This window comes from Ambystoma mexicanum, chromosome 10 (genome assembly GCF_040938575.1).
Source record: "Ambystoma mexicanum isolate Mex_15411 chromosome 10, UKY_AmexF1_1, whole genome shotgun sequence".
NCBI lineage: Eukaryota > Metazoa > Chordata > Amphibia > Caudata > Ambystomatidae > Ambystoma > Ambystoma mexicanum.
The window spans coordinates 185,083,555-185,104,508 of NC_090932.1; the positions used below are offsets into that span (position 1 = coordinate 185,083,555).

At 48.7% G+C, this 20,954-nt stretch overlaps 1 protein-coding gene across 1 annotated transcript; it reads right to left on the reverse strand.

The window, feature by feature from the left end:
* Positions 1–5,532: 5,532 nt before the first annotated feature.
* On the reverse strand, positions 5,533–18,832 carry LOC138491265 (protein phosphatase 1 regulatory subunit 3C-B-like). The gene is made up of 2 exons (XM_069617682.1): positions 18,754–18,832; positions 5,533–7,498 (listed from the first exon to the last, which is right to left on the reverse strand). Exon 2 carries the CDS (start codon positions 7,466–7,468, stop codon positions 6,659–6,661), a length of 810 nt encoding a protein of 269 aa, XP_069473783.1. The 5' UTR covers positions 7,469–7,498; positions 18,754–18,832; the 3' UTR covers positions 5,533–6,658.
* Between the last annotated feature and the right edge of the window lie 2,122 nt (positions 18,833–20,954).

Below are 20,954 nucleotides of genomic sequence, written 5' to 3' on the forward strand. Positions count from 1 at the left end.
TTATAAAAGAAATGTACATCAAGTAAAAATTGCTGGTTTTGCCATGAATATGATGCACCCCAATTTGCAGACAGTGAAGGAGAAAAAACACAAGTTGTTTTCATTTATAATTTGAAAAACAAATGCTGCAACCTACAGAAGGCACCAAAAAAAAGTGTATGGCCCTATCAACCGTCCCTAGTACACCCGTAAAACGTAAGGAAATGGTGACACGACCAGTGTGCCGCCCCCTCCCCCTGCATTATACACAAGAGCAGCATAGACTACAAGAACAAACCTGGAAGTAGTTTGGCAGGTCCTTACCTTGATGTGCACGATACCAGCTAGGATGCACTGGTGTGGCATTTACAGCAAATGGGTATACCCAACTAAAGTTTGACTTGAGATTGTATGCAAACAGTTGTACTGCTAAAGCCAATTTGCGTTTTTTTTCCCATCCAAGCCAGCATTTGACGCTGGACTTTCTTCAAAATGTGGTAGCCAGAGGCGGGAATTTTTTTGTTGCTAAAAATAACTTCGAAACAAAAATTAAATCTCACCCACCCAGACATGCAAAGAAAACGCGATCGTCTGATGCCAACCGGAAACTGTCAGTATGAATGCAGACATCACAGCCGGTGAAAATCTGAACATGAATGGACTTGGGAAAATGACAAAACCAAGTGGACGCCCATCGCTAACGCAATTAATCACTTAATCACACTTCCATTGGGGGAGGATGGGGGGCGGTCCTGAACCACAGAGTAATGGGATGGGGCCACTGGCTAGCATGGATTACACCCTGGACAACAGCCCTTCCCAAGCGTAATCCTCTGCTGGGGTTGTGCATCTGTACAGGACATATATACTCATCAAGGACAAGGGCGAAAGGGTAATCTATCCCTCACTCACCCCCCCCCCCCCTGCAGCAGAAGGCTGGGTCTCCTGATCCGGCAGCAGGGTCTGGTGCCGTGGGGAGAGACAGCGTGGGGTAATCAAAAACACTTGTTCCCCTCCCCCTCTTATTCACACTTACGGCAGCTGTGCCTTCGGACAAAGCCCCCCCCCTCTCCCTAGTGGGGGCACCCTCTTTTGAAGATAGCCTACATGACGAACTCTGGAAATTCCGGCTGGGAAGGATGGATCCTTTGAGGGGATTTGTGTGGGTGGAGTGGATTAAGTGGCAGGAAGGCCAAGAGCAATCGACAGAAACCCCACCCAGTGGAGGGCAGAGAAGCGTCACAAGAAATAAGCAAGATGGCACCAGATACATTTATAATACAAATATCCTTTAACATAGCGCACAGCAGAACCGGCATGTTGCCCAAGTGCTAGAACCTTGTCCACAGGTAAACCACGGTAAGATACACGGTTGAGACAAACCTGCTGGGTCAAACATGCGACATACAGCCCTGTGGAATCGAAGCTGTTCCTGCCGCATTTTCAAACGCCCCTGTAGTGGCGGTGTTATAGGGAAGGGCCCCGCAGCAAGCAACACTGCAGTTTCGAAACCTTTCAGAATTCGCCTTAATTTGTGTCCAACCGGCTCCCGTAGCAAAGAAAAGGTGCACATGAGTCTTCGGTGTGCGAGCCGAGAAGGAAGGCAGAAGGATTCTTGTGTTCATATGTCGAATGGGAATTTTAGGCCAGATCTTAACTCTGCGACCATCATGTCAAACCCCAACATTGGGTCTAGTGAGGAGTGTTTGCCACATGGGATCGATGCAAGAGGAATTCGCTAGTCAGCATGGATGCCACAGCTCTGCCGCGTATTCGATTACAAAGGCTGTGGTTCTCTATGGCGTGCAACCTGTGAGGCATGAGGCAAGAGAAGTGCAGCCAACAGGTCGCAGCTCCCCAGTCACCCTTTATTTCAAGCCTCAAAGTCATGCATCATCCCAGGGTGCACGAGTGCTTTAAGTACACCACCGTTCAAAAAGGCAGCACGGAATTCCCAAGAGATTGGTTTACGAATAACCTTTCAGCAGCCACTATGAAATCAGTCTAGGTTGGTTTACAATGAGGAGAAGGGTCTGTGTGCTTGCGTATTGCTCAATTATACACTGGGACTGTAACAAAATAAATAGCTCAACATGAGTACAGCGCCAACTGTCGTCATCTTAAACAAGGGCTCTGATAGGGTCATAGGTACAGCCCCACACGACTAGACCAGCAGTGACCCCAATCAGAGGCTGCAGACAGCCTGACAGGTATACCTCCAAACCTTTGTAATCAAGGGGAGGCTGGGGGTGTGAGCAGATGCAGCACAGTGACCCAAAAAATGAAAGTGTGTCTAATCAAAGTCAATACTATAAAAACATTAAAAACACTGAAAAACCACCTCCGTAAAGCAGACGTAGACTATTTTCAAACGTGTGCTCTGGGCTGATAAGCAGGAGCTTATGTCAAAAGCCAATGTCAAAGGTTGTGCATTTCAAAAGGCAAAGAAGCAGGGCTGAAAAGTCACAAAGGTACTTTAAGGCAGACCGGGATAGTGTGTCTTCAAATTCCTCAGTCTGTGGGGACTTCTGAAGCTCCTAGAAGCCTGGCTCAATGCTTTGGAGACATGTGTGTCAGGTTTGTGAGCTCGTCTACTGGGGCCAACAGATTGTATGTGCATGTCAAGCAGCAGTAGAATGTGGCCCAAAGAAGCTTGAGAAGACAAGCACAGGAAGTGGTAAGAAGCTTGCCACAGACCAGCAATGTGCGGGTCTATGCAACTCCCAAGCACACGAAGTGGTAAGAAGCTTGCAACAGACCAGCAATGTACCAGTCAAAAATACCTCAGAACGTGGCAGCAGAAACATTCCTCCCAACATTAGAGCTTAAAAGGGAAGGATATTTGTGTAATAGAGGAGATACAAGTTGAACCAAAAAAATGTTTTATTTGTTTCACTTGTAAATTAACAGTCACATACCAATTAAAGATAAAAATATAGCACTGTCGTTTCCCCGTAGGTTCTGCCAAGAACCATGAAGGATTCACCATTTCCTACATTTGTCTGGTATCTTACCATGCTCCATACACCACAAACATACCATAACCAAAAAAGAAAAATAATATGAAGAAATGTTTCAAATGCCTCATCCCCACTCTGTGCCACAGGTAGAAAGCCTGGCGTTAGCATACCCGAAAGTGTGCATTCAGTAGCACCTCAGCAGTCAGCAGGGTGCCAATTAATCACTCTTGATGCTTCAGTACCTCAGGAGTCAGAAAGCTAAAGCTGGGCAAGCCCAAAAACCATTTGAAAGTAAAAGTACACATTGCAGTGTTCCCTCAGTGATTGCATACATGTCTACTATACTTTTGGGCTAGTCATTTACTTGGGCCCTGCCCAACAAGCGGCAACTATGAAAGAAAGCACAAACACAAAATGATAGTTTATTCCTTTCAAGGTGTATACAAACTTCCGTAGACAAAAAAAGTAATTTAACAAATGCACATAAGTGCGTTTTTCATTTTCAACTGTTTTGGCTACGTATCTGTTTTTAACTATTCGGCTCTGCATTCGGCTTGGGCCGAATAGTTGTCTAACTATTCGGTATTTAGCTGAATACTAAGATCTACTATTCGGTGCAATCCTCAGCAAGCAGACACTAGTAGGATAGTCAAATCATGTGACCTTGGTAGCCACAATGTCATGAAGCAACTATTATTTACAGTTTCAGGCCGACTTGGCAACACAATGACAGAGCTGCAGAAGGATGAAAAGCCACTTCTGCCTTTCGGAACTATGTTCCAGTCACTGTCCGGAATGCACATGTGGCCTATGACCCTGCCAGAGCCCTTGCTTAAGATGACGACACTTGTCACAGCAAGAGGTACATAAGTGCAGTATTCTTTTGCTATGGAATATGAAAAGGGGGCCCGATTAGCAGGCCCTACCTTCCAGTGACAATTACCTGCATCATTTTGTTACTAACAATTTCTGAAAGTTCAGGCTTTCATACCCTCAAAGATGGCAACTCTCTGGCTTTGTGTAATCATGGTCATCTGTGGCCAAGAAATCACTGGCCGGATGACCCTCCAAGTAAAAGCTACTGTCCATTGTGACTTGTACTGGTATTCAATAACATGGTTCACATGCATGTTCAATGTCACGGCTGAAGAGTAAAATGCTGCACAGAAAGGGAAGAGGCAGGCAGCTTCTTGCGATTGTCGTTCCCCCCCTCCCTCCGGCCACACTGCAACCAGAGCTAGAGTTCATCTGGAGTAAGAATGACGGCCACCAGTCAGTGCCGTTTCCAGGCGCATTCAGGCCTTACTCGACTCATGGGAATTCCGATGGGTGTGTGAATTGGAGATGACAGGGGAGAGTTGACAAGAGATGGGAGGGTCCTGAGCAAGTTGCTTAAGGGCACAATCAAGGCTAGTGGATGTAGGGCGTTCGTTTTATATGGGGAAACGCCCTTTTGCTTCTGCTAGGGCAGACGTGGAGACTTCAATGGGACCAAAAGATATAGGCAGCAGGAAACCATGCTAGAAAGCAGACTAGCATGCAAGACAAGCACCATCAGTAAACGCTCAGAAGCCTGCGTGTTGATTAAATGATTACTGTGTGCCCATCGGTGCACTACTCTGACCCCACCATACACTGAGTCACCACCAACAGGCAATCCACATGCAAGACAATATGAACCTGTCCAATTAGACACTGGCCCTGTAAAGCACATGCACCTTCCGACCAGGACCCAGCATGAATACAAAAACACACACTGGACACCTCAAGGCTGGATTTGCTTTACTGTCTACTAGAACCCAAGCACCCTGCGAAACATCAAGGTTATTGTGCAGCCTTTTTCCAACTAGAAATGGCAAAAAGCCATCCCTGATGGACGTGGAACTGTGCCAACATATTAAGGCGGCAAAAGAATGGCCAATTACAGACTGGTCCCAACATGGCATGGAGGGGACATGAACAGCCTGAACCAGTGAACACAGAGCCACTGTAGCAGCACCCAGATCTAGTATTCTGCTAAAGAACAGTATCGAAAGATTAAAAGCAAAAAGAAAACTATAGTCTGATCATTAACAGGAGAGAGATTTAGGCAAGCAAAGGGTAGAAGCTCCTGAAATGTACGCAGGATATAAACCATACCTTTTTTGAATTTCCGATTAAAAACCTTCACATGTTGGGTAGAAATCTATATAGGAATTTACACCAAGGATAATATGCTGGGCGCCAAGGGCAAATTATAGAAGTGAAATCTGCACGTGCGTGAAAAGACTGAGAAGGATTATAGGTGGGAAACTACTAATTTTCATATGTCCCAACTTCGAGTACAGGTCGTTGGATCCATCATTTATTGTGGCCCGAGGCATACAGTTACAGTTCTGTTATGAAGACACCAGCCAAGTCTTACTGTCACATCAGAGCACACAGTGTTTGCAGCACAGGCTTCCCTATGCTCAATCTCCGGAGTGTGGGCAAAAATGCACCCCTTCTCCACCCCAAACGAACTATTGGCCCACTGTCGCACAAAAATGTTCCCACAACAATCCACCAACAGAAACTGGATACTCAGGAAAGTGTGGGGGGAAGGAAGCGGAGATTGTATGCATATACAAATATTTTCCGTTTATTAGTTCGTTTCAAGTCATTACATTTGTAGAAAAAAATACATTCTCAGAACTGTCACCAGCAACAGTGGTTATTCCCCCCCCCCCCCCACTTCGTAAAACAGTAAACATATTTCAGTAGTTTTCCCAGCTCCTAGGAAACACCACCTCTCCTCCCCCGCCCTCTCAGCCCCACCTTGCCTCCGTTGTGAAGATCCAGTCTTTGGTATGAAGCACAGTCCAAGAGATGAAAGACATGCAGATCCCTGAATCCAGAGGAATGCAATAAAAACTCAGTTCTACAGAATGAGACGGGCCCAGCCCCACAGAAATCCCCACTGCTTTGGGGAAAGCCAAGCAGTTTACAAACAGTCCTCATACACCCCCACTACAAGATTAAAATATGCAGTTATCTCCGAGCCTTCAAACACTGCAGTCCGAGCACACTGCCTCCCCCCTCCCCCCCCCCGTCTCCACACCTTTCCCCCAGACACAGGTACCACAGACCATCCAGTAAAGGATATGGTAAAGCATTAGATCTTTATGTAACCTTTCCTGATGCAAAGGCCACAACCCCTTCTAGTTGAAGGCAGACCAGTTAACAAACAACCCCCCTTTGCCCTTAAAATATATCTTTAACGAGCTGCAGCACTGGTTCGTTAAGCCAAGTGCAATTTGCATCTACACTGCCCTGTAAACAAGATCCAGCTACAACCCCCTGCTCGCCACAGGATGGGAAACATGGTAGTCTCCCCACCAGGCAGACTATTATAGGGCGCAAATTTACAAGTGTGCCACAATCACCCAGGGCCCAACAAAGTGACTCCATGAAAAGCTTTCACGGTCCCGGTTTTTACTTGCTATGTCAGGGTTGTACTAGTTTTGCTTTATCCTCTACAAAGGAGCCTACTCCCGGCTGACAACATAACCAGCGCTCTATGGATCGTCATTCCAGAGATTGGCTTAAAAATGGCAGAACCATCCCCACCACCCCTTTCCCAGAACAAGCACTAGAGTCACCCCCAAAACCCAGACATTCCCCAGAGTCCCTCCCCACGCTATTCTCCCTGGAACCCAGACAGGCATCTTCACGCTTCTTCCATGAATTGTGATGGCCAACTACCAATAGGGACCAAGGTCCTCTGCACTGGCCCACCCTGGCCAGTGCGCAAACATGCCAGGTGCTTCACCGGGACTGTCAAAATGAGAAACGTTTTTCCTGCCATTCGTGGGCAGGTCACCGCGATGCTGGATGTGGTAGTTCTTCCCATGGTTGTTGTCCCAGTAGATGGCATGTCCAGACTGGAAGGAAACGCAGAACTCGATTGAGTCCTGCAGCCCTGGTGCATGTGGTAGCTTCACCTTGAAGGAGAATGAGTCGGTGTCAGCCAGCCCATAGGTGTTGTGTATATAGTGGCAAGCCACGTCATGGAAGCTGCGCCATGAGTTGAAGGTCACCCGCAGCTGCACCAGCTTCTCAAAGCCCACGTTGCAGACTCTAACTGTGCCACTTAAGGAGCGCTTATGTATCAGGCATTGCTCCAGGCAGACCTGATCACGCTGCAGTCTGTTGCGGAAGGCCAGATAGTCTGAGGCAGGTTGGGGGAAATCCAGTGAGTAAGGCTTGGGGCAGGGCACCAGCTTCTTGGAAGGGAAGAGGTGTGCCAGTGCCAGCTGCAGCTCGCAGAATTCCTCTTCCATCTTGGAAAAAATGTGCACTGCTGTCAGGGAGAGGCCCTTCATGTCAGCGAAGACAACCCGCTTCTTTTGGCGGGTATGGCCCCAACCATCAGACAGGGAGCTGGGGTGAAGACAAGGACGAAGGGCCTTCCGGGGCCGTCCCCCATGTAGGTCTTCATAAGTGTCCAGCAGCCGGTGGAAGGGTGGGGAGCCACCGAGGCAGATCCTCATGGTGAAGTCTACAGGCATAGCTGGTATAAGGGAGGGACAACACCAGACCTAGAATGGGAAAAAGGAGCATGGATGAGTAGGTTGAAAGGGCAATTCATGCCAAAGCATTCATAACAAATCACCAATGGGAATCACAACCCCTCCCCTCCACCCACCCCCCCCATAAACCATTAATCTACCCAGCTCCCCTCTCCCACTAAGGAACATGCACCTTACTAGGGGCATACCCAATCACATTTCTGCCAGTCAAAACCTCGCTATGGAACGCCAAGTCAGTCTGCAACTCGATGCCCTTTTTACAGACCATCTGTAGTGCGTAGTGCCACCTCCCCAGATTAGAGCCGTGTGTAAAACCTGGAGAGAAGGTCACTAATCCACAGCCTTGCACAAGTGTTCCACCACGTAGGGACCTACACATGGCCCTCTTAAAGGAAGGTGGTGCCCAACTGGAACGGGTCTTTGGGGAATAGAGTGCCATATAGGGGTGTCCTGCCCACGTCCCAAAGTATGACGTCACTTGCACCATGAATGCACAGGAGTGTGCTGGAGTGTACCTGCCAAAACACACCCATCTGAAACAACCCACCCAAACACGCCAGCACCGACACCACCACCACCAGGGCTACCTCAAATATAACCTCCCAGGGCGAACCAGACCTGGAAAATAGACATGCAAGGATTACTGTCCCTCACAAAAAGGGTTGCCTCCGAGACAGTCATTCAGCACTTTCTATCCCAACCCCCACGAGGCAATTTCAGGTACACCGCCCCTCCACCCCCTATCCCTTTCAAACAACAAAGTGGCAAATAAAATACATTAGTTGGCGTGACTAACAGCAATTATTGCAAAATGAGAAATTTGTGCATGCGGTTTCTAAACAGGGGGGTGAGGAGGTGTCCGATTTGACGACAGGTTATCCATGTATTTGATTAAGGTCTCCGTCTCTCAAAACAAATACATGAAAACAAAAATGCAAATCCTGCCATGTGTCCCGCATTGGAGGGACTGCTAACCCAGCACCACCCCCAGACCTAGACAAGAACGGGTTTTAGGGACTAATAAAAAGTTTGACTTGGCCAGTGGTGTAGAGACAGTGGCTCAGCTTTTGTTGGACTGAGTGGGAGAAAGATTTCCGGAATTCAATATGGTACCAATTCTTCGAAGAGGTGCGTCACGATGCACAGTGGTCCCCAGTATATTCAGTGTACATACTCTGCAGAGAAGAAAGCTCACCCCAATTCATTCCTCCCTGTACACCCCCTAGCATTAGGAATTTACAGGGGGCGTGTAAGGGAGAAATGGGGGTTGAGGGGTCAGGGGAATCCCAATGACTAGTGACCCAGACCACATCCTATCATTTTTAATGAACGTACCACGGTTAAAAGTACAAAGGCTTGAATAAGCTTCCCACACAAAGCATTCAGGCTCAGACTGGCCTATGCAACAAGGGACAGCCTTGCCAGTATGGGCCAGGTGTTTGGGCCAAAGAGAACAAGTTTGATGAGTTACTGTTCAGTTGGACGTTTTGACAAATGTATCCCCATAGTATTCGTTAAAATGCATTTGAAACAGTATACAACTACACAAAACATAATCTAGACAGTCCTCAATTGGTCATGTGAGATGAGGGCCATTTTTTGATCCCTATCAAGCCTTACTTTATGTCCCAGTCGAACCCTGGCTGCATGGCTTATATGCAAGACAGGATTAAATGCACAGTGTGGGGATTGCTGATGGTAGTTCCAGATGAGACCGAGATGTGCCTGTCGATCAGTCTCCCGCACACGAACGATCATTAAGCACGATGCCCACCCGACTTTTTATCAACAACCCACACTTAAGAGCAAAGAAATATGTGGCCCTGCAAGGTCAGTCCAGGCAACAAATTGTTGCCTAGCTGCAGTGAGCGTGCAAGCATAGACCGTGAATCCAATATCTTTCATTCCTACTCATCTCCAGACTGCCCACATAGAAGCAATCTTTTGCAGACATGTGCACACTTCATAACCACCGTTGCCATAAAATATGATCAGCCGATCATAGTAGGAGACTTGAATATATGGTTGGATGCAGCAATGATCCAACTATGGCCAATGATGAAGGGAGCAACCCACTAGATGAAGTGTTCTGCAAAGGAACCCTGGTCACAACTGCACCTGAAATGCACACTCGGAGTGACTACTTTATAAAAATCGACACACTTGCACAAATGCAATCAGGATCTAAAAACCTACACCTCAGACAAACTGGAAATCTCTTAACTCCAGACTGGAATGCACAAAACCAACGCCGCTCTAGAGACTTGAGAGAAAGAACAACGGGTCGCAAACACATGCTATCACAATGAAAAGCCTTTCACTCCACAAAGGAAAATTACTGCAAGATGGTTCGCACCCCAACTCTGAGCCCTGAGGAAACAGGAAAAAGTGTGGCACAATAACTGACTGAAAAACACAAGCAAAAAAAACTATACAAACATCACAAAAACAAGCAACACAACGATGTTCAGCATCAACAAGCTAAGAAACCCTTCACCCTGCAACACACCACTCCCTCCAAGAAACGGACGACCGTGCACACCAGGACAGTAACAAAACTTTATTCACCATAGTGACTTAGTCCTAGCCCATAGTTCCCTTTGCTCCATACTGTATGGGTGTCCCTGTATGGGACGGGACAGTATTCTGTCCTGAAAAAAAAAAAAAAAATAGCACTTCCCTTTAAGGAAATTCATTTATGCACAACAGGTGACCACCTCAGTCCCCGTTGACGTGCGTCAGGAACGACAGCCCTTACTATGCATTTAAGACCTGAGGGAGGGGTCTGAAGGAACGGAGACATGGAGTATGAGTACATTAGTCACTGCGGCGAAAAACATGTAAACTCCTACATCCAGTCGCCTTCCTCCATATACTGTATGGGGCGATTCAACAGAGCCCCAGAATTCAGGAGAAGCCAACCATCACTTCAAGCAAAAAGGTTTGAGACTTGCCTGGATGAAAGCCTCATCTTCGTGAATTAACATCCAAACAGTAATGATGGCAGAAGGCGTGGACCATGTCGCTGCCTTCGATTACATCCCACATTACGTGCTGCACTGCCGTAGCCTTCCTTGGCTCTTACTAAATGTACCTGAATACCCTCTGGAGTGGATCTGCTCTGTGCATTTAAGTTTCTGCTATGCAAGGCAGCATCCATCTGGCTATGGTTGCCTTTGATGCTTGCTTCCCTGGAGACTGCCCACCAAAGTTAAGTGTCAGATACCCTTATGTCTTGGATCTGTCCAGGTAGAACTGAAGAGCCCTTCTGACATCTAAGAAATGTATAAATGTCTGCCCAAAATTGAGAGTCGGAGAATAATGTAGGAAGGGCCATCTACTGATTGATGTGAAACTCAGTAACTACTTTGGGCAAGAAGGAATGGGTCCGCTAGACTACCATGGCCCTATGAAATTTAGTGTATGGTTCGGATGCAGCCAGGGCCTGAATCTCACTGACCCTCCTGGCTGATGTTAAGGTCACTAGTAGCACAGGTTTCAAGATTATGAACTGAATATACACTGAAGCCATGGGTACAATGGGTGTACGCACTAGTGCTGCCAAGACCACGTTCAGGTCCCAGGAAATTCTAGCCCCGATAGGATATTCTCTCGTAAATGCCTCCAGGAACTACGCGATTGCTAGCAGAAAAGCTGGCATGCTCTGAATTTTTATATGCCCCATGGTTGCAAAATAGGTTCTGCACATGTCTGCACATGTCCACCTGAACTTCTGACCATGCCAGGCATGCTAACAGACGAAACGCAGTCTAGTGTACATTTTTAGAGGGTCAGTACCTTTCTCCTGCAACCAATGACACCATGTCCATTTGCCCTTGTATTGAACTGGTCTAGTCCTTTCTTGCTCCGAATGATGCTGAAATTGTGTACCAACCGTTTTTCAGGCAGCAGGCTGCTAACACCAAGGATTAAGGTGCAGCACTGAGCTCACCTGTTGACACCAACTGCACACTGGTAGGAGGACTGGCTCCCGAACCAACAGCTGGCTGAGGTCAGAGTACTACTCCCCGAGGGCTACCAGTTTCCTTATGCAACAGCTGGACAAACTGGTTGAGCACTCAACAGCGGGATTGACGGGAAAGAACAACGTCATCCCTGACCAGTCTATGTGAAAGGCATCCCCTTCGGGCCCCCATGCTCTTGCCCTCCCAAGAGGCAAATCTGGTGCATTTGGCATTGCTGTTCGTGGCAACAGGTCTATCTCAGTCTGACCCCAGAGAAAGATCTCGAATGATGCAATACTGTATGGCCCATTTGTAAGAAGTGGTGCTGTGCCAGTCTGCCTGAGTATTGTCCTGTCCTGGGACATGGGCTGTAAACACATCTGCTGAGCAATGGCCCATTCCCACAGGTGAATGCAGAGGAGAGCTGGTCTTCCTCGGATCCCCGGTTCGTTCACAAAACATTGAGGTAGTGCTGTCAGAATGAGCCCCACCCTGCCCTGCACTAGTGGAGCACATGACTCCAGAGCTAGGAACATTGCCTTCAACTTCAAATAGTTGATATGCTTGTCCAAGTTCCCACTGGTGCACACTTCTTGGGTGGAGGGAGACCCCAGTCTCCTAATGTCAATCAGCAAATGGGGAAGATGAAACGGTGCTCCTACGTCAAGAGTCCACTCCTCCCTCCACCATACCATGTACTCCGCGAGGGTCTGCGGGACTGAATGCTTGTCTAATGGGATCCAGTTGGTCCCATGAGGCTACCAGATTGAGCTGCATTTCTCCCACCTGGAGTCGCCAGCGGCACAGAAAATATGCAGGTTGCTTGCAGCCCCAAAAGCTGCTGGCACCACCACACTAATACCGTCCCTCGCTAGGAAGTGTGACATAGCAGCCAAGATAGCCCTCATTTGCGGGAAATATTTCTGGCCTGCACGGTGTCACAGGAATCCAATGAGGGTTGGGTGGGAGTGGACTCAGATATGACATTCACTGAACCCCAAATCAAATAGCAGGTTGATCACTGCACAATGTACGAGTTACCTCTTGGGGTGAACATGCTCCGATAAGCCAGTCGTCCAGGTAGGGGTAGACATGTGGATCCCCTGAGCCTGAACAGACAGGCTATGGAGTTCCATGATCTTTGTGAAAACCCTGGGACCCTCATTCTTAAGGGTAGGACTCTGTACTGAAATGTTTTTCCCATTAGGGGAGACCTCTGGTATTGGCAATGGGTATGCTTGGTATATACAGATCAGCGTCCTTCAGGTCCACGCACACAGCCAGTCTCCCTGGCAAAGCTTCTCTGCACCGAGTCACCACCTTGAATATTCTCTAGGGGTAACTAGAGGTTGAGGTACGTAGGGATACGTCCAACACCACTCACAGGCCAGTCTGGTTCTTTTTGACAAGGTTGAGTCACAGGGAGCCAAAACCCTCCTGAAACCACAGAATAAGCCAGTGGTCTAGAACATGGGGCCACCAGTGGATATTGTGTAAGAAGAATACCTCCAACGCGAGGCTCATGGACCTGGATGTTTTGTTGGGTTCTGAGACAGCGGAAGAAGGCAACCCGTCTGGCTGCCAAGTTCTATGCTCCTGCAACCCTCCAAACGATCTAGACCTGCCTTCATACCGTGGCTGTGCTTGAGAAAACCCCCTGGTTGCAGGCTTAGTCTGGATGACCAGACTTAGCCGTTTGGTGTCTCTTGGTCAGTTCTTAGTCTGCAAATTAAAAAGCCAGTTCACCTCGAAAGGTAAGTCCAGAATTTTCTTGGCGAATGTCATGGTATGCACCCAAACAGACCTGCACATTCCCACACATCCCTCTACTGGCAGTATATGCACGCTAATGGGCACTAGGTGCTGTGCCACCAATTTGGCCTCATCAGCCGACTTAAAGGCTGCTTGCCGGTCCAAGGACTACCCTGAGAAAATTTGGCCATCTCCCTCCACGGTTTGATTTGTTGCAGCAAAGAAGGCATCCACATTGGCCTGCAGCAGGTGCAAGGCAGAGTTAGCATAAACTTCTCTGCTTGAAGCTTCTGGCAGAGTTTTTTGTTTAGCACGGCCAAGGAGGTCTGAGAAGCTGAAGCAGACCCAGCAGACTTAAAATAAAGCAATGCTGTGCCACCGCAGAAGAATGGAACTGTGGGCGAGATGCTAACAAAGGCCTCTGCCTCCAAATGCCTGTAGCGAGCATCCAATCTTTGGTTTACAGCAGTGAGGTTTAGCCCCCAACTTCTTGGCTACCTACAAATCGTCCTTCTGGTTGAGGCCACCAGACCACAAGAGCTAAAACCTCAGCTTAAATGCTCACATCTTCTTGCAGAGAATCGACAGCCCTAAAAACTGCCAGCTCCTGTAGCCTTCATGAAACACTTGGGCAGTCCCCCTCATAATTGCCACCTGTATCCTGGCCAGTACTTGTAAAGCATAACTAGCTGTCCCTGCTGCTTTTGTCCGGTACCCCAGAGACTGTCTGAACCCCAGCCCCTGCAGATCCTCAACGGGCTGCAGCAGGACAAGGGGCTGGAGAGTGGCCAGGGGCAGAAATGGAACTGGTGGCTGAGGCACTGTAGGCCAGAGCACAGGCATTGCGGGTGTGAGGCACTGGAGGTTGGCCCCGAGGCTTTTACAACACTTATGGTATGAACTTTGAGCCGTTTTAATATGCCAGACATTTGAGGCGACTTCATTAGAAAAAAATCGTTCAAAGAATCTGTCCTCATGTGCCGGTGCATACAAGTGCATCCCATGTGAGCACTGTGGAAGCTTCTACTGTTACTGGTTATGCACGGGCATGTCTGAATGCTTGTTTTGTATGTAGAAGTGCATTTTGGCGTGTCCTTGCATAGTTTTACCCATCATGCGTCATTCGCCAAATTGCCCATGCGTATTGGTTTCGTCTTTCTTCGCCATTTTGGGCTATAGATGGTGTTGCAGTTGAAACAGAGCGGACTGGTTTGGACATTATACAAGGTGTTTATGTTTTGGTTGGACACGGTTAATAAGAGTTTAACTAAACCATTTTAAATATTTCGTTTAGGTACGTTAAAAACGGTCACCATGAGGAAGGCACATATTTAAGTGTCGCAAACTAGTTGGTGTTTTGTTTCGCTTAAGGATTTCTGTTCGGCCAAAGATGTAATGTTTTGTACATTGAACCAGATTTATGTTTGTTTGTACCTACATAGAGTGATATTTTCATGATTTGTGATGTTTTGTATTAAATTATTTTCTCGCATTATTCACCTGTTGTCCATTTTTTGTTTGAGCTCAGACACCACTTGTTCGTGTATTAATCCAGCTGACCACATCAGGCAGTAAACTATTGACTGGATTATTATACATCTTCAGCGGTTTAAGCCTGATCCAGAGCATTGGGCCTGGGGTCAGATATGGCATGTTTCATCCCTCCAGGGGCATCTGCCCCAGGCCTGGGGGGGGGGGGGTCCTATACTGAAAGATGGACATCAGAAGTCCTGACAATCACTGTGGGCCTGTAGGGGGCTGTCTCCTGCCTTACTTTCCTGTATGGGAGCAGTGGTCCTCTGATGCTTTGGTCCTGCAGATTGTCTGGGTGGGTTACCAGATGGACTTTAAGCCTCCTCAGCAGTCCTGGATCACGACTATGCTGCACAAGGACCCTGTTAAGAAAGTGGTCATGTCCTTGGCCGTTGCCAAGCTTCTGTCCAAGGGGGTCATTGTGCCCATGCCCCGACTCCAGTGGCGTCGGGGGGGACGGGGGTGGTTCTACTCTCAGATGTTCTTGGTATTGAAACCTCAGAAGTTTCGTCTCGTCCTGGATTTAAAAGCTGCTGAATGCCGTGGTGTGTTCGCTTTCAGATGGAGACTGCAGAAGATTACTCATCTGGTCAAGCGGGGGAACTGGATGGTCTTGGATCTGCAGGATTCCCTTTATGTGCCCATTCACCAGTCGCATCAGCAGTTCCTCAGGTTCTCTGGGTGGGGACATCAGTTTCATGTCCTTCCTTTTGGGTTTAAGTCTGCACCTACAAGGTGGTGGCTAATTGCACCTGCAGGGGGTCCAGCTGTTCTTGGACTGAACAATCTTGGATCTCTGCTGCACTGTCCAGCATCATCTCCTGGTCTGTCAGTCGCTCCTGCAGTGGGGATTCCTGATCAATTGGGACGTAGAAGGCGGTTCACATTTGATCCTGGGTGGCTTCTTGCTTCCTTTTGGGCACTTCCCTTTGTTTCGCTTGGGTATGCCCCATTGGTGAGTACTGGGACGAGGAAGAGGGATGTGGAGGTAATGCTCAGATGACTTACTAGTTATCTTCATTACTCCTAGCCCTACTCTTACTCGTCATAGTACTACCGACCCTCCGGTGCGTTGGAAGGGCCTGGTGTCTGTACAGGCCTGCCATGTACTGGTGTGTTGTGGGTAATTGGGAGGTTATATCCCACAGAAAACAAATCCTGTGATGGAACCAGACCTCTTTCGTGGGTACTGCGATGAGGAAGATTAGGACTAGGAGTAATGATGATTACTGGTAAGACATCTGAACATTCACTCCTTTACTTAATCCAAGTGAAATACGTCCTGCATACGTAGCTTATTCTATTCCACTCTAGTTGCTCATTCTGCAGCATCCTCGATTCTGAGCCAAGCAAATACCCTTTGTTCTTGCACAAATTTGTATTCATGCCCATCAGCATTACACCCTTTATTTCCCTTTGAGGCTTGCTTACTATTAGACAAGGCTGACGTCCATTTTCTACTCTTGCAAGCTTCTATATGTCTCATCTAACTTGTTTTTCTGCATATATACATCCATTACATCTCGTCACTCATTCTTAAAGTATATGGGTTTTCTTCATATTTGCATACATGTTTACTTTGTCACTTCAATTCACATCTTTATTCTTTATATGTCTGTACATAAGAGTTCAGTTTGTGGCGTCACTTTACATATGTCAAGTCTTATGTCCAGTGGTGTCTGCAGGCTCATGTCTACCACATGAGTTAGAGGGTACATGTGATAAAGTTGTCTGAGCTCACATCCGAGGTGGTATTGGGAATGATACCAGGTGTCAAACAATGCTCTGTTCTTACAGTGCGACACTGTCTTTTCTTCTTGTTTGACTTCCCCAGCACATGCATGCCTCGGGGATCCCATCCAGCGCTTCACAAATAAATTAAATACACAAACAGGTGAGGGGGTTGTCTTTATAAATGACATGTACATCTGCTTCTCTGCAGCATCCTGGTAGGTGACCCCACTAGCCTGGGCAGGAGGGGCTTGTGAAGAAAAATTGGGTCCTAGGCACAAAGTGGCTTAGCAGAGGGGTCACATTAAAGGCCCTGCTCAACGGCTGTATCTCAGTACTGTTTTTGGGGAAAACTCCACCCCATAAATCTAACGGCATGGCATATCGTTAAAACATGGATGTAGCCAGATCAGATACATATGCATTATGAGTCCGCTTAGAGGGCCAGTTTGTGCCCCCTCCCCCCTGCAGTATAATCACAGAAGATGTAAACTCATGCCCCAGACACCAAGTTGACCGTTCTTGGTCAAGGGCCCCAGAAAGCCAGTGTAGAACTGCTCTTGCGCACACGGGAGTGGTCTTCGGGACTTTCCCAACAGTCAGTCTTTAGCATAGTACACAGTTCCGATTTCAAACACACGTTTAGTGCCTTACATGCACATCGCCTAGAAGTTCTACGGACAATAGTTCTGTGCACAATAAGTCAGCCTGGCTTTGCTGAAGCACTGCTCGGACAGCAGACCCCAGAGAACTCAAAAACACCGCCCCTTTATCTTACACAAGGCCACATCCAGGGAACTGGTTATCCAACAGATTAGCCCCATTGAGGGTGCCACAGCAACATTAAAACAAATGGAGATAAGGGAGCGGCATCCTCCGCCGACTCTAGTCGCTGCATTCCTAACCGCTCGCCCCCACCCAAATGCCCAGTGCATTAGAACAGGAATTTGCTTTGTGGCCAGCGAGTTTCCATAGTGACTCTCCTGGGTGGCCAAGATGGCAATCACGAGGCTTGCTGGGAAAAGTCATCAGGCATCACTGCCAGTCTCTGCTCTTAAGAGCCACCAGCACGCAGGGCAAGAGGCCGGTTGGGTTACCACAGCCCCACTATCTGTAACAGGAAGCGTGGCTTACCTAAACTGGACAGTCTTTTGGGAGGCATTTTACTGCGCGACACACAAAAGGTTTACCACAAGTGGGGAAAGATTAATTTGGAATTGTCGGGAGTGTTTTTACCAACAGAATCTTACATTAGAGGAACGGTGTTGGGGTTAGCGATCGCGCAACCGGATCACAGTGGCGAATTCAACACCGGGTTCTACGACTAAAATAAAATGGTTATTTTTTTTACTTGTAACAAAGGGAAAAGAGGAAGAACCATCTTCTATCCATTGTGAAGAAAAATTAGAAATAAAATGATCATTCTACCACATCGAATAAAAGAAAGGACATGATTATGCATTTAGACATTCGATATAAAATTAGCCATAGATCAGAACATCTTTGGTTATAACGGACTTTGTGGTATGGCGAGTGTTAGTGTAGCTCGGAAAACTAGAGGGCTGCCCGTTGCGCCGATTCTAGATCATAAGTAAAGTAAAAACAGCAGGGTGCCCCAATGTGTCACATTCTGGCTTGACACGTGTAGTTAAATAATTGGCTGATGCTGCCCTTTGCTCCAGGTATTGCTTATTGAAAACTTTCGAAAGGATATTATGGGGGGTTGGGGGGTTGCACTGAGCCACCTCCGTGCCTGCAGACTGAACCAATTCAAAACTACTGTTCCTAGAGTGGGACGTCTGCTCGGTTCTTAGCAGTGCCCCCCCGTATTCCCTAGAACTAAACTCCCCCAAAGTGACCACCTTGTACAAGCAGCACACCAGCCGAGAGCCCCCAGAACAGGGGATGCAGCCGCCATCGCACCACGCCCCCCCCGCTCCTTACAGACTAGGAATCCCCCCACACACCTGGCCCCTCCTCACCACCAGAGCAAGCAAACCCGACCCCGCAGCAGACTTGCCCCTGCGCATCCCGTGCTACACCCAATGCACCCCAACCGCTACATCCCCTTTAAAAAGGTGCAACTCTGCCCTCCCCCCACTCCCATAGACTTCATAAATGGATCACCCCCTGCCCAGAGCAAGACTCCAGGCCCCTCACCTCCAAAACCACATAGCACACCTCTAAGCAACCGAACACCCAAGACAACCCACCGAGACTCTTTACCTGCCGACATTCACTGCCCCTTCAAATCACCCCCCATGTCGCCGTCCCTAAACTCACCCTCTCTCGCCGCAGCTCCCCTCTCCGGCGCCGGCCGCTGTGTTCTGAGGGCGAGCAACGGTGCTTGTGCCGGCTTAAGCAGGAGCGTCACGTGACAGGGATGCGTCGTCGAATCAGAACCATGCGGCCCGCGAAGGCAGCCAATCAACGCGGACAGGAGACGGGACGCGAAAGGTTTCGGCCAGTGAGCTCCCCCCTACTCACTGACCGAAACCTTCCTCGTCCCCTGGTGGTGGGGGGAGGGGATGCCTTGACCAGAACATTCCAAAGGATGTAAACTTTAGGCATGATGATGACCTCTGGGCGCTATAATCTGTGTATCATTGTGAGCAAAATTGAAGGGCTTTATTATGAGTTGTGCGAATTTTCTGAGTAAAATACCACTGGGAGAAATGACGTGCTTTGCCTGCGTTCATTCAGTAAACCTGTCCTATTCTGAGGTAGCGCCACGGCAAGAGCTAAAGTAGCGGCATTTCTTGAATACTGCTTTTGGTATTCCAGGAAGAGCACTTTATTAACTTTGAAGAATGTTTTCCACCGTCATAGTGCCAGTGGAAATTGTAATATAACAACGCCCCGACGCACCTGGGAGGGAGATTTTCCCATAGAAATGCACTGTCTGGGGCTATGATTATTTCAGACGGGAGACTGGAGAATAGCAATATTTATCACGGGAAAGTCGGGATTCTCCCGCAAAAATCGGGAGGGTTGGCAGAATATTCACTACTGCTTTCCAATGGCTTTATTTTGTACATTATATGGCATTATATGGGAACAGTGGTGAGAGAGGGGTCATCACATATGCCCAGTTTTTCACCTCGATATCATGGGACATTTAAAAACACGTGGTACTGCACTGAAGAGAATTACCCGAGCTTGCCTTCTGTCCAGTGAGAAAAGACAGAAATATGTTTATGGTCATTTTGACATTTTTAACTTTAACTCCTGCGGGATGGAGGTAAACAACTGTGGACTTCCACGAGCAAAGTCCGGAGGTATTTTATTTGAACGACGTCTGAGGAATTGCTCCGTGTTCGCCGGCTGGAACGAAATCGTGGTACTTTTCAAATACGTGTTTTTTTTAACCATTAGCCCCATACTTAAAATGACCTTCTTAGGCTCTAATTTGAAGGTTGCCAGTAACAGCAAAAGAGTCTGTATTTTCAAATACTGCTCGTCTTACCATAGCTCTCAACTCACACGCTTTAGGCGGGTGTTAGCCGCCTTGTGTTACATGGCACCCCTCCTGGGAGCATGGTAGCTCCCATGCTGGTGTAATGGGTCACGTGGCAGTGGCCACGTGACCAACCTAATAAAAGTGACGAGCCGCTTCCGGCTCATCAGTCGAGACCAACGAGACTCCGTGTTGTGTGTGTGTTTTGTTAGCGCCATGCTGGCACCTCACCACGTGTGCTGGGCCCAAGGACGGGGCCCAGCTCTAGGACGGTGCCCCTGCCGGGCAACGCCGTCCGGACGGTGCCCCTGCCGGGCAACACTGTCCCTGTGTGTTCCCCTGGCCCTGTGAGTTGGGCCAGGGTGGCGACCCCGGCCTGGTTGCCCCCAGAGCTGGGGCCGCGGCATGCCGGTTGCCACCCGGCCATGTGTGGAGCTCTGGTGTCCCCGGAGCGGGTGGGATGAACCCCCACCCCTAATCTAGCGGCGTGATCGCCGCACCTGTGTATGCACCGTCGGGTGCCACCCGACCCGAGTATGGGGCTGCCCGGTGATCCGGAGCAGCCCCCAACAATGGCGACGAGGAAGTCGTGCCCCCGAAAACGCATGCGGAGGCGGGCCCATCTCCAACTGGGCCCGCAATGGAGGAAGGCTGGCAAGCTGCCCACCCCGTGGGAGACGGAACAAGTCGGCAGCTGTGCCGCATGGAGGAGAGGTTGTGGCCTGAGGGAGGTGCGGCGGCTGCCACCCCATTTTCCCCCGTGTGAAGGAGGATCCGCGGCGTCGGCCGCGTGTGCTGCTGCTCCTCCCCCATCGGAGGAGGAGGAATGCTCTGCGGCCTCAGCCGCAACAGAAGGTACAGGGGGCGGGCCCAAGTCCAAATGGGCCCTCAACAAGACAACAAGGATGCGGGCCCAAATCCAACTGGGCCCGCAAAGGCAAAATGGAGGAGCCGCTGCCCCCACCCATGAGGAAGGGGATTGCCGGTGGCATCGGCCGCACCGAGCTGGCGGAGTTGGCCGCCGGAG